General features: G+C 41.5%; 1 protein-coding gene across 1 annotated transcript in view; it reads right to left on the minus strand.

Annotated features, from left to right (window-relative positions):
- KLHL6 (kelch-like family member 6) overlaps positions 1–12,531 on the minus strand; it is a 94,719-nt gene extending 82,188 nt beyond the window's left edge. The window contains exon 1 of the mRNA XM_006884054.1: positions 12,206–12,531. Coding sequence (XP_006884116.1) covers positions 12,206–12,492 — 287 coding nt within the window. The 5' untranslated portion in view covers positions 12,493–12,531. The remainder of the gene's footprint in view (positions 1–12,205) is intronic.
- Positions 12,532–14,428: the final 1,897 nt, after the last annotated feature.

A 14,428-nucleotide genomic window follows, 5' to 3' on the forward strand; every position in this document is an offset into this window, starting at 1 on the left:
ATTTCCTGACTGCTGTACTCAACTAAATATGGTCTAATCAGGCATACAGCAACAACAGCCTCTTAAACTATGAGAAAAGAAATATCCATTTTCTTGGTTTTTAATATAATTTTTATTGTGATTTTAAGAAACGTTTACAGAAAACTTGGATTGCCGTTCATTCATTGTTGCACATTTTCCTCACCCAGTTTGCTTTTCTCTTCAAAAATTTCATTCATTTGTTGCACAATTTCCTCCCTGCCCCTTTAGTTTCCATTTTTAAAAGCCACGCTTTTGTGGTATTTCAGTGATAGGAGCTCTGGATAACTAGGAAACTCTGCTGCTCACTTGTTACTTAAGCCTCTCAGAATCTCAGTGTTTGCATTTTTTTAAAAAAAAAAAAAAGCCCACTACCCTTGAGTACATTCTGCCCCATCATGATGCTATAGAACAGATTAGAACTTCCTAGAGAATTTCCAAGGCTATAATCCTTTTAAAAAAATTTATTTATTTATTTATTTATACTGGTTTATTTACGAAGTTCAAACACATTGTTTTTCACACTGGGTCTTTCCCATTTGCTTCACCCACTCTTCCGTCAACCCATCAAATTGTGTGACCCTATGGTTACCCCCCCACTCCATCTTTACCCCTCTGCTCCTCCCCTACTCCACCAATAATGGTCTCATAATCTTTATGAGAGCAACCTGTCTCATCTTTCTCCTTCTTAGTTACTGGTGAATTTGAAGCACCAGCTTTTCAGTTAACACCAGAGTACTTTAATCACTATACCATCAGGGATCCTTTTGCATTTGTAAAGAAGGGAATATTAATAATTCTTTGAACTAAATATTCTGAGGTGCAGTCAAGTAATGTTTATTAAGCACCTAGTTGCAGAGCCTGGTACAATGGGAGGCAAAGGAGCAAGAACATAGCTTGATATTAGCAGCATTACCACTGTTATGGGGAAGAGCTCTGGTCTCCTCAAGGTAAAAAGCTGCACTACATACCCAAAGACTCGTGGCTCGAATCCACCAACTACCCTGCAATAGAAGGATGGGCAATCTCCTCAGCAATTTATTGCCTCTGAAAGCCAGCTGGAGGGTCAGCTCTGGGTCTGTTCCCACTCGATGGGTACAGAACAATAAGAAGCACTGTTAGGGAGCTCTGGTGGAGGAGACTGGAGGGAGTTATACTTAACGGCAGCCCCCATCTGGCAATTTCCAACTTAAGAAACCCACTAGAGGGTCAGCTAGGAGTCCATTCTCAGTGGTATTGAGTTAGTGAGACCACTGTTATGGACTGAATTGTGTTGAAACATATCTTGAAATCCCAGCCTTCTAGTACCTATATGACTGTGACTCTGAAAATATGGCTTTTCTTCTGTTAGGTTAATGAGGTCACAGCAGAGTAGTCTGAATGATGTCCCATCAAAAGTGTAGAAGAGATGCAGACACACAGAAGCCTCCATGCAAAGATGGGCACCTCCAAAAGCAGCGAAGGAACACTGAAGAATCCTGGCAATCAACAGAAACAAAGAAGGGAATAACATCCTGACTGGGACTCTGAGTCTCTGGAACTGTTGAAACAACACAAACCATTAATTTTACACTGATCCTGATTATAGGATGAATTCTACTTCTTGTGACTGCATAATTCTTCATGTGACTAGCTAGGAGGATTCAAACACAGAGAAGATTCTGGCAGAGCAATGTGAAACTAAAATGCTTGCTAAGAGAAATCCTTGCTAGATGTCTCTGGACAATGTCAGAAAGATTCAGCAAATTGACAAGACTTTAGAAGGTGGGGTTCCCTTATTCCCTGTTGGTGAGAGTGTGAAATCGTGCAACCACTGTGGAAGTTTGTATGGCGCTCTCTCAAAAAGTTGCAAATAGAGATACCATTTGGCCCAGCAATTCCACTACTGGGAATATACCCTAAAGAGACCATAACTGATATCCAAGCAGATATATGCACACCCATGTTTATCGTGGCTTTGTTCACAATAGCAAAGAGTTGGAAACAACCTAAGTGCCCATCAACAAACAAATGGATAGAGAAGCTGTGGTATATTCACACAATGGAATACTCTGCTGCATTGAAAAACAAGGAACTCATGCAATATTACTCAAAATCAGTGACCCTGGAGGACATTATCCTGAGTTAAATATCTCAGTCACAAAAGGACAAATAATGCATAGTGTAAAATGGGACTGACATCAGGGTTGGGGTAAGACTGAGAAAAACTGGATAGATTATATATAATGAATTGAAACAGATGAGGGAGAGAATAATTTAAAAGGGATATATGATAGGGTATTATAATTATCACAGAAATCCAGAATTAAGGTTGCACAGTGGAGGGGGTGGGCGATTATATACCAACGAAGAAGTTTATCTTTTGCTTTTCAAAGAGAGGAGCAAACTGGGCGGGGGGGGAGGTTGAGAAAAAAGTGCAACAATGAATGAATGGAAATCCAAAATCTCTGGAAATATTCATTAAAACTAGTAAAATAAAATTTTAAAAAAACGAAGGAGGAGGTGGGGTTCCAGTGGCATTGTGGGTAGGATGGTGTGATGCTAACAAGAAGATAGGGGGCAGCATAGAGCCAAAACCAGTTCCATCTTTCCATGTTCACGTCCACATCTCCATCTAGCCAATCAAAGCAACAGCCCCTCTGTAATTAAGAGCGCCAGAAGGTTTGTTCTCCAGAGAAATTCATGTTCCCCCAGGCAGGAAGATGTAGAATTCGCTTTTAAAAAAAAAACTGAAGGAACCTGAAAAAAACCAACATACTGGTATTTTGTAATTTTTATGTCCCCTCAAGTCACCTGTGACTCATAGTGACCCTATGCACAACAGCTCTAAACTCTGGCCTATCTTGAGCCAGTCTCACTGACTCCAATACACCTACCCCCATTACCCCAATCACTGAGTCAATGCATTTCATCCAGGGTCTTCCTCTCTTGTGTGGTCCCTCTACTCTTCCAAGCATAATGTCTTTCTCCAAGGACAGGTCCCTCTTGACCACATGCCCCAAGTATGTGAGATGGAGCTTCAAAATCTTTGCCTCCAGGGAGCAGCTTAGTTTCACCCTCTCCACAACAGACCTATTTGTTTTCCTGGCAGTACATGATATGTTCAATATTCTTCTCCAGCACCACAATTAAAAGGCATCAATCCTTCTTCTTTTTTTAAATATTTTTTTCTCTATCATCCTTAATTATTGTCCAATTTTCTGATGCATAACAAGTAATTGCAAAGACCAGGGCCTGTATCAGGCACACCTTAGTCTCCAGACTGACATCATTGCTCCTAGTAGTTCTCAAAAACAAACAAAAAACTCAACCTCCACTTATTCCACAGCAAAACCACCATCTTAAACTATCAACATACTCAGAAAGATAAACCTTTCATTTGGGATTTTTTTTAAAAAAGTTTTACTCTTCAATATCAATAGGTGTCCAAAGACCACTAAACATTTGAGTAAAGCCTCTAAAATAAAAGACAGAAACTAAAACAAAGAAACCATGCAGACAACACAAGAATTTTTTTTTTTTTAAGTATAGGCTCCAGAGAGATTACAAAAATATGGCCCACAGACAGAATAAAAATCATGCCCTTGGAGGAGAGTACTGACTATCCCATCAACTGCCAAAAGAACAAACATGTAGATTATGGAGAAGTTGCAGCCAGAGAGCTCTTTAGAGACAAGGATAGTGACGCTTCATCTTACATAGGCACATTGCTAGGAGAAGTTATTTCTTAGAGAAGAACATCATGTTTGGAAAGGTGAGGGAACTGTGAAAGAAAGGAAGACCCTCAACCAGATGGACTGACACAGTGACTGCAGCAATGGGTATAAGTGTGTCAGAGGTGGCGAGGACGGCACAGGACAGGGCAGCGTTCACCTCTGTTGTCCATAGGGTCACCTTAGGCCACTCCCAACTTCACAGCGCCTAACAACAATATTAAATACGAATGTGGTCATTGTTGTTGGGTGTCACCAAGTTGTTTCTGACCCAAAGGGGCCTTAGAGACAACAGAAAGAAACCTGCCCTATCTCGTAACATCCTCACAATCTCCACTGCACTTAAGCCCAGTGTTCCTGTCACTGGGTCCACCCAATCTTTAAGGGTCTTCCTCTTTCTTACTGACCTGTCACTTTCCCAAACTTGATGTCCTTTTCTAGAGATTGGTCCTTTCTGATAGCATGTCCAAATAGATGAGACCAAGGTTCCCCATCTTTGCTCCCAAGGAACATTCTGGAACACATCTAAAATGAGGAAGAGATCTCAGAAACTAAAACTTAGAGTTCAGAGAGTTGGGAGATCAAGTCCATGAACAACAGGAGAGTGATAAGGAAGTTAAAGAAACAGTCTCCCTGTTTTCAGAAGTCATGCCCATTGACTGAATGATTCAGAGGAAAGAAAAGAGTAAATGTGACAGTAATGAGGAAATAACATGGGGAAAATTCCTGAGAACTACAGGGAGTGTCTCTAGGTTAAAAGGGCCACTTGAATGTGAGGCACAATGAATGAAGTAAGACACACACACACACACACACACACACACACACACAGACAAACACATACAAGACACTGTTGTGCAATATCAAAATTTTAAGAAATATCCTAAAAATTTCTAGAGAGAGAAAAATAGCTGAAGGTCAACTGACATCTTAACAGCTGTATAGACATCTAAAAACAATGCAACACTATTTTCAAAATCCTGAAGGAAAGTTATTTTCCACCTAATATTCTATGTCTAAGGATATCAGCTTCCACAGCTGTGTGTGTGTATTACCACAAATGCTGTGCCTTTAAACTAATGAGCTATCTTGCGGTTCGAAAGGGCAGAAGTACAAAATGGGTATCACTGACCCACACCCAAGGTCATTCTGGCTTCTGAAGTGTTGGGGAGAATCTGTTTCCTTGTCTTTTCCAGGCTGTCTGCATTCCTTGACCTCAGGCTCTTCCTTCCTCCAGCCTCACAGTTCAACCCTCCAATCATCACGTCTCCTCTCTCTAACGCGGATCCTCCTGTCTAAAACGGGCAATCTCCTTTCGTGCAATTTACATTCTCAGAGTTAGAAAAGATGAAAGATCGGCTATGTGTCACCTCCAACTCAACAGCAGTGAATTGAGTTTTGAGTTTGCAATTGTATTGTTGTTGCAGTTGTTGTTGTTTTATACCGTAGAGTCAGAACAAATCCATGGCTGACACTCCCGAGGGTTTTAAAAGGCACAGGAGAAAATTGCCCGTCATTTTCCCACAGAGCAGCTGATAGTCTCAAACCGCGTGCCTTCCGGACTGCAGCTCAGCTTCTTGCCACGAGGTCACCAGAACTCCCTTGCAATCATATTGTTGTTGTTGTTTTTACCTTCGGGTCGAGCTGACCCTCCAGCAGGTTTTCAGAGGCAGTTACTTGCACGGGAGGAGACTGCCCATCCGTCTCCTGCAGAGCGGCTGTTGGCCTTGAACCGCTTGCCTTCTAGATTGCAGCTTAGCTTCTTGCCACTAGGCCACATCTAAATGATCTAGGATAATCCCTCCATCTCAACAGCTTTAATTTAAACATACGTCTTCATTACCAAGTACACGTATTCACAGGGTTCAGAGATTAAGACACAGACATTTAAGGGGATAGTAGGACATTGTTGGAACTACCACAGCAAGTGCAATATATTTTTTTTAGAGAGTCCTTCAAAAATTTTCTTCCCAGGCATGAAAGAAGAAGAGAGAAGATAAAGGGGGATGATTCTAATATATGAAAGAGTTAAAAGGAATTACTAAAATGGTGGAAAAGCAGCTGGGCAATAGTTGGACAGTAGGTCTAGAGAACGTAAGATGATGGAAATGAAAGAAATTAATATAAAAGAAAAACTTAAGAAAGATGAGGGAAATGAGGACAATTCCGTAGAAAATAGAAGGGGGAAATTTTATAATTCATTAAATCGCACATGAAAGGCTGTTGGCAGAAGACATTAAATTAAAAGATACGCAACGAAAAGAGTGAATTATTAACTCGAAGAAAGGCAAATATTTATAAGAAAGAAAATGCGATTGTAACACATCATTTGGCTAAACAAAGAACAGTGTTTTCATGGACTTAACAGTGGAAATTCTTAACATGAATTTATTGAAAAATTGTGATAACATTATGTTGGGAGATTACAAAGAAGGAAGGAATTATGGTAAGAGTTAGATATAAATGCTAACTCTATGTGATAGAATACGAATCAGTGAGAAAGTGCAACATTAAGAGATCAAGAAAGAGCAATATAAACACATTATGCAGAAATACAGAGGTGGGATGAGAAGAAACAAAAAGAATGAAAAACAGGGAACCCTTGGGGAACAAGACCACAGAGTGGAGAAGGTGGCAAATTTTTGCTTCTTATTATAACATACATTTTTAAGTTCTATCTTATTTTAACATTTTAAATAGGCTTTAAAATACTACTTGAATCTTAGCTGCTAAAAATATAATTTTATTTATACAACACAAATGGCAATCTGCAAAGGATATAAAAAGACAATTCAAAGACAAAGAAATACAGATCTTTAAATGTGTAAAAAGATGTTTGGCCTTATTCAAGATAAGAAAATACAAATTAAAACTATGTTGAGAAACAATTTTTCTTCATATCAAATAGTAAAAAAATCCAAAGTCTGATTACGCCCACTGTTGGCAAGGCTGCGTGCAGTTGCTCTGCTGTAGCTGGGGGGAGTGTAGAACGATTCTGCCTGTGTCAGAAAGATTCTGGCAATGTCTGCTAAGCCTCCACATGCAACTCTTTTCCGCTCAGCACTTTCTATTCTAAAAGCAGACCCGCAGACACTCACTCTCCAATGTATATGAAACAAAATATATATAAGGTTAATCCTTACAACATTGTAAAAGTAAAATATTAGAAACCATCAAGTTACCAGTAAAAATAGGGCACAGGTTAAATAAATTCTAGTTCAGCCATTTAATAGACAATGTATTTTCTCCATGAATAAAGATAAAAGAACCTATATCATTTTATAACCAGATTCCACAGAGGACTATGTCCGAAATTTCCTGTGACAGAACCAACCAACAATCTTCTAAAGTCTGAACTTGAAAGGAATTCTGTTCCTAATCACTTCCAAAGCCTCACAAACACAGTAAGTGAGGCAGTAAAGAAACCTCAAACTTAATGTCAGCCGTAAGTTCAAATCCTAACTTGGTCTCTTCTTGTCACCTAGGCTTTGGTTACTCATGTGTGAAGTGGGGATAAGGTCCTCTACCTTAAAGACGTTTTTGAATTACGGTGTTGGCAAAAGGCGTTGACTGTACCATGGATGGAGAGCTCTGGTGGCCTGGAGGTCAGGAGCTACACTGTCCACCTGAAGGGACATGGTTTGTATACACCAGCGGCTCCATGGAAAGATGGACAATCTCCTCTCATGAGATTTACAGTCTTTGAAAACTCACTACAGGTCAGTTGTAATTCCACAGTACAACAGCACACATATAACATACCATGGGCTACTGAAAGACCAGCCAAATCTCTCCTGTGAGAGGTACAGCCACAATGCTCATTACAAGCAAGGGGAGTGATATTTTGAGCAGGACATATTGCCAGGAGGATCCAGTCTCTGGTGAAGGGCATTACGCTTGGAAAATAGAGAGACTGTGAAAGAGAGGAAGATACTCAATGAGGTGGATTGCCCAGGGCTTCCAAGCACAGCAGAGGTTATAGGGATGGCAAGCAATGGGCAGGGCTTCCTTCTGTGGCTCATGGGGTTACTATGAGTCAGAGCTGACAGACAACACCTAGTAGCAACAGTGATGTGCCCTAAGGGAGTGTCTGAGTAGAGCAAATGGTTGATGCTCTCACCTGCTAACTGAAAACTTAGAAGTTCAATTCCACGAGACATCTCAGAAGGAAGTCCTTGAGCTTGACTTCCAGAAAATTAACCATCAAAGCCCCTGTGAGGCACAGTTCAAGTCTGATACAAACAGTGCTCGACACAGAGAAGCTACTTGTAGCAGTAGACAGAGTAAAACAATACCATCTCTGCGCCTGCAGTCACTATGGGAGGAGAGTCATCTTGGGAACTCCAAGATAAGAATAAAAAGTCACTGCTTTCAAGAGGACTTGAAGGCATTTCACTTCATGACCAGGCCGTTTTGGAAGATACAGGCCAACATGTACACTCTGCATGTGTGCCTCTGACTTCTCCTTGACGTCATTGTTTCGAGAACTGGCAGAATAACCTTCTCAAAGTCACTGGCAATAACTACTAAGCCTGCAGATGCATTTCTCTTTGGCTCAGTAATCTCTCTTCTAAAAATGTCTCCCCCAGATACTCCTGCACACCTATGAGATGGCATATGGGTAAGGTTATTTGTTACAATCTGATAATAGTAAAAGTTTAGAGACAATTCTATCAAAATAAGGAACTAGTTAAATAAATATGATTCAGCCACATAGTAGACAATATTCTTTTCAATGAATAAATTTTCAAGAGCCTGTAAATAAATTTTAAAACAACAGCTTCCAGGCCCTCCAATGACAGAACAGGCCAAGAAAACGTCTCCAGGTATCGTAGAACAGCAAGGCTGGGAAGAGCCTGAACCTAAACACCTTGTATTTAGAGATGAAAATACGGAGGCTCAGGGAGTTGCGGTGGCCTAGTAGTACAGAGCTGTGCTGCCAACCTAAAGGCATGCAGTTCAAATCCACCAGCAGTTCTGCAGGAGATGATGGGCAACCTCCTCCTGTGCAATTTACTGCCTCCGAAAACCCGCTCAAGGGTCAGCTATGGCTCGGTTCTGACTTGGTTGGTACACTAATCTGGTGGTTTACTGGCAAGGACTTGCAATGCCAACCCAAATGTGTATGGTTTGAATCTACCAGCTGCTCCATGGGGAACAAACGAACTCCTCTCACACAATTCATTGTCTCTGAAAACTAGAGGGTCAGCTATGAGATGATTGTGACTTGATGTACATAACAACAATAATACTGAGGCTTGACAAGCTCTGGTAGAGAGGCTAAGAACTTGACCATTACCCAAAAGGTGAGGGGTTCACCACGGGCTGCCCATGGCACACTCAGAAGGCCTCAGGGACAGCTCTATTCTGTCCTTCAGGCTTTCTGTGAGTTAGAATTGACTCTGCACGGTGGGTTTGTATCCCCTGGTCCACAGACGACCCAGTAATTGGCTTACGAGTACACAGTCTAGTTCTGTTTCATAGCAAGGCTGAGCCACCAACAAAATTGCTAATCAGGTATCATGGCATTTCATGTCAGCAGTTCTCTAACGGCTCAAAACAGAAAGAACACATTTAAAAGTGAGGCCTGGCTTGTCCGAGTGCAGTGGAGGCCACAACTAATTGATCACAGTCAGTTAAAAGTGAGGCCTCAGGCAAGGAACTGAAATGACTTTTCATGCACTCCTGAAAGCGATTGAGCATGTGGCCAATACTGGTGACATAAGTATTGTGTTTAAATGTGTCACTTTGTTTTTATGACTGTGACTACACCTTGTCTCATATACTTCCTTGGAATGAAGCTCAGATTTGCTGTCAGTTTATATTACAGAAAAAAAAAAAAGAAAAAGAAAAAAAAACCAAAGCAGGAATTGAGAATGTGTCCAGTAACTGTAACAGCAATGAACAGTGAGCTTCCATTTCCTCATTTGTAAAAGGGCTCTCGGACACCTTCATCCCGCTGTTGCAAAATCACATCAGATTGCTCTCTCTGTCTGGCACACAATAGGCCCTGCCCTACAGACCGAGATCTTTTCCTGCCTTATCTACAATGTGCCCTAATCAGTTTCCCAACAGAGCTTTGCTCTTTTAATTCAAAGTAAAGATTCTCCCTAAGCACTTCAAAAAATTAAAAAACCCCAAATACTTGACATAATATTTACATAGGTCAATAATTTTTCATTTCTTCAGCTAGAGTCAATAGTAAAATGTTTGTTAACTAGAATTATAAAACTATTTTTTCATCAAGTTCCCAGACTACCTCCTTGATCCACTTTGCCCTAGGGGACTGCTACCGTCATGTTCCTGACATGGAAGCCTTAGGTCCAGCCGTATTCACCAGGTTCCTCCCACAGTCCCCTGCAGACACTCGTCTTTGGCAAACAATAAATGACTCTTTTGTTACTATTGTTAGGTGACATCAAGCCAACTCCAATTCGTAGTGACCTGGGTGAGCAGAGCAAAGCCTCGTCAGCTCCTGCGCCATTCTCACACAAAGTAGAATTCTTACCTCCCATACAGGACTTAGGTTCAATTCTTGCTCAGTGCAACTCTTGTACAATTATTATCATCTGTCAATGGAAGTAAGAATACTGTTGGTGGTGGTGGTATATGCCCTTGAGTTGCTTGTGACTCATAGCAACCCCTATGTACAACAGCTCTGAAGCCTGCCCTGTCCTGAGCCAGTCTCACTAATTCCAACACACCTACTCCCAATTCCCTAGTTATCGTATCAATCCATCTCATCTGAGGTCTTCCTCTCCTGCACTGCCCCTCCACCCTTTTGAAAATGATGTCCTTCTCCAAGGACCCGTCCCTCCTGGTGGCCACTTGCCCAAAGTGTGATACAGAGGTTCAAAATCCTAGCCTCTAAGGAGAAACTTGGTTTCACCCTCTCCAAGACAGACCTTTTTGCTTTCTTGGCAGTCCATGGTATGCTCAAGACTCTTCTCCAGCACCGCAACTCAAAGGCACCCATTCTTCTTCTGTCATTCTTAGTGAATATTACTATCCGTTAAATAAATTTCCATGAAATTTCCAAACTACAATAGATTAGGTACAAAGACTTGCAACCACATTTCTAAGAATTGTCTAGTGAAAACCCTATCCATCACAACAGTACAATCTACAGTTAATTATGATGGTGCAGAATTCAGTAGTGTGGTATCCCATTGTGCATGGGGTTATTAGGCATTGGATCTGACCCGATGGCAATAACAGGCTGAACCAGGATGAATAAAGTGAAGAATATAAGCAAAGATATTTTAAGCATCTACTACATGCTAAGTACTATGTGGACCCTTATCCCTTTGGATCCATATTCCTTGTCTCACAGCTGATAGAACAGAAGCTCAGAGCATTAAACCACCAGTCACACAGGAATCGTTAAAGTAGATTGGAACCCAGGGCTCCTGCCTTCAGGTCTTCCCACTGTGAGATCTCCCATTGGTTGCATCTACAGGGCTCTAGCTTCTAAGACTCCTTGTAACTGCTCCAGAGTGTCTGCCAAAGCTCGCCATGCATGCAACCAACTCATTGTTGTGCAATCAATTCCAATTCATAATGACTCTATATGTCATTGTTGGTGGTGTTGTTGTTAGGTGCTGCTGAATCAACTAAGACTCTAGCGACACTACAAACAACAGGTCTGCACCTTGTCCTGTCCTGCGCCATCATCAAGATCTCCGCCACGCTCAAGCCCATTGTGGTAGTCATGGGACAGTCACCTCATTGAGGTTCTTCCTCTCTTTCCGCTGACCATTCCCAACATGATGTCATTGTCCAAGGACTAGTCCCTCCTAACAACATGCCCCAAGTACATGAGACAAGGGCTCACTATCCTTGCCTCTAAGGAGCACTTTGGGTGCAAATAACTTGAGAGAACAAATAATTCCAATTACTCTCTAAGACAGTGTAAAATTGTCCAATAATTTCTAAGACAATCACATTTGCAGAAGCAGACTTCTATATCTTTTGCCCACAGAGCTGCTGGTGGGTTTGAACCATTAATCCATGATTAGCCACTGAGCAATTCCAGGGATTCGTACTTGTGTGTGCGCGCGCACATGCACACACACACACACACACACACACACACTCTTAATCTTTATGAAATTATTTTAAAACTTAAAAAGAGGACCCACACACCCTTACCTCCATTTCTGCAGATATGTAAAGATAACATCATATTTCTAACACATTGGTCAGACTTAACGGGAAGGGAGGAATTAGACAAGTCAATTTTCCACTCCCTGGAGCAAAGACATACCCACAGAAGGTTCTTACCATCATTTTTCTCTTAAATGATACTAATCTCTTTTTTTATATGATCTACATCCTAATAATCTAATACTCTAAGGCTTTCTACCATCTTTTAAGAGATACATAGAAGTTAATAGACTAATAAGCCCTAAATGCCAGCATTGATCTTTATTGCAACCTGCACCCGATCTGACTCCGGCACTGGGCGTTCTGACCTGAAATAGTTGCTGGCCGCGGCAAGGACCACACGGTGGCAGGAAAATTCCTGGATGTCCACACACAAAATGACGTCTGTGAGAGCGTTTTCCACTCGGAGGGTCTCCAGGCCATTCTGAAGGATTAAGGAGAGTCCTGTGTCATCAAATTTGACCTTATCCTCATTTAAGATCTCAACTAAGTCGCCCCTTTTTCGGGAGGGCTCATCTGGAGAAGGGGCCAAGGGCCCTTCCAAACTCTTCTCTACCACATCCCCCATGTTCCAGGTGCCCCTTTGTCCTGCCATCAACCTCTGGACTGAAGGAGCGCCCAAGTTTCAGTCAGGTCACATTGCAGAAGCAGAGCGGATTTCCTGTGCTGGGCCCTCCACTTATCACCAGCTGTCACACACACATAACAGGAAGTCTCGCACTTTCTCATCCTGTTACTACAAATACTGGCAACTTCTATTCTTCTTTCTGTGAATTGTCACAGGGCTAGAACCTACTTAAAGTGAATATGTAGGCAGGGCCTCTGAGAGAGAAAGGTGGCTTCCCAGAATCCGCGATCAGTGCCATGTGGCTATTTTGGTCCGTCTCCTGCCTCCTATCCTCAAGCAGCAAGCAGGTGATTGTTTTTGCATTTATAGGCTTGGGACTTCTAAAGTCTATGTTGTCAATGATGCTACAGGAACCACCTGCAGTTCTCTCCTCCTCCTCTGAGAAGCATGAAGCCCCATTAGGAGCCTCCACACAATCCCGTGGGGACCTGAGCAAATTCACTTAATCTCTGACATTCCTTGTTTCCATCAGCACTACACAACTTCTGTCTGTCTCCCTTCCCTACTACTCAAGGGAAACAATGTCAGGGCAAACGTTAACCTCCCCCTGGAAATGCATATTGTTTCAGATGTGTCTCTGGAGACAGGAGCAACGGTCTTCAGGACTCCGCCCTATGGGAACCTCCCTCTTAGACAAGCAGTCAAAGCAGAACACCAGATGGCCTCAGCAAGTCCCCAGTTACCCTGGGCTCACCCAGCATCTATTGAGCATGCCTCCAATGCTGGATCAAAAGTGTTTCCACCACCTCTGCACGTCTAGGTTATATAGTAATAACCATTTTATTATTGTTGTTGGCTCCTGGCTCCTGGCTACTCTATGAACAACAGGACCAGACAATTGTGGCATATACTGTTTTCAATGGCTGGTTTTTGAAAGTAGATTGCCAGGTTTTTTCTCCTACTCTGTCATAGTCTGGAAGCTTGGCTGAAATTTTCTCAGCATCGTAGTCCCATGCGATGGCAAACAGATATGTGGTGGCTATATTTGAGAGGTGTGTTAGCTGGCAATTGAATCCACACCTCTTGCATGTGAGGTGAAAATGTTACCAATGAGCCACCATTGCCTCCCTGTACTAAAGCCATGACTCATCTGTCAGTTTGCGGCATATAGTGGCAGCTTGATTGTTGCTGTGATCCTGGAAGCTATGCCACTGGTAATTCAATTACTAGAAGGATCACCATTGGTGGACAAGTTTCAGTAGAGCTTCCAGACTAAGACAGACAAAAATCAGAACTATCTATACACTTCTAAAATAACAAGGCTTCCAAAACTCTATGAATAGCAACAGAACAAAGAGACCAGAACAGTGTTCCATCTAGTCGGGAGAAGAATTCCTCAAATTGGAAGGCACACATTCCATTGGGGAAGAGAGCTCTCTCCTTAAGTTAGGATCTGCCCTTATGATGCTGAAAGAGTAAGGGCTTCATCCAATGAAAGGTTTTCATTTCTTGATTCAAAAACATCCCAAATATCTATCCATAATCAGAGCAAGGAATGCACAAAGTATGAACCTAAGAATATTCAAAGTTGTTAAAAATGAAACGGAATGCATAAAGACCAATATCCTAGGCTTCAGTGAGCTGAGATGGACTTTAATTAGTCTTTTTGAACCAAACAATCACATAATCTCCTTTTGAATCAAAAAACCATATGGTCTATGCAAGAAATGATACTCTGAATAGGACTGGTGCTACATTCATTGTAAAAAGACCAATATGAGATTTATCTTGAAGTACAACATTGTGAGTCATAGGATAATATTCATATCCATACAAGGAAGACCTTATAATAGTTAGTATAACTATTATTCTTTTTTTCTATAATTATATTTTATTAATTTTCATAAACATTTACAGAGATTTTGGGTTTCCATTCATTCATTGTTGCATTATTCTCTCTACC

This window comes from Elephantulus edwardii, unplaced genomic scaffold, assembly GCF_000299155.1.
Source record: "Elephantulus edwardii isolate Elephantulus edwardi_28Jun2011 unplaced genomic scaffold, EleEdw1.0 scaffold00031, whole genome shotgun sequence".
NCBI classification, from domain to species: Eukaryota; Metazoa; Chordata; class Mammalia; order Macroscelidea; family Macroscelididae; genus Elephantulus; species Elephantulus edwardii.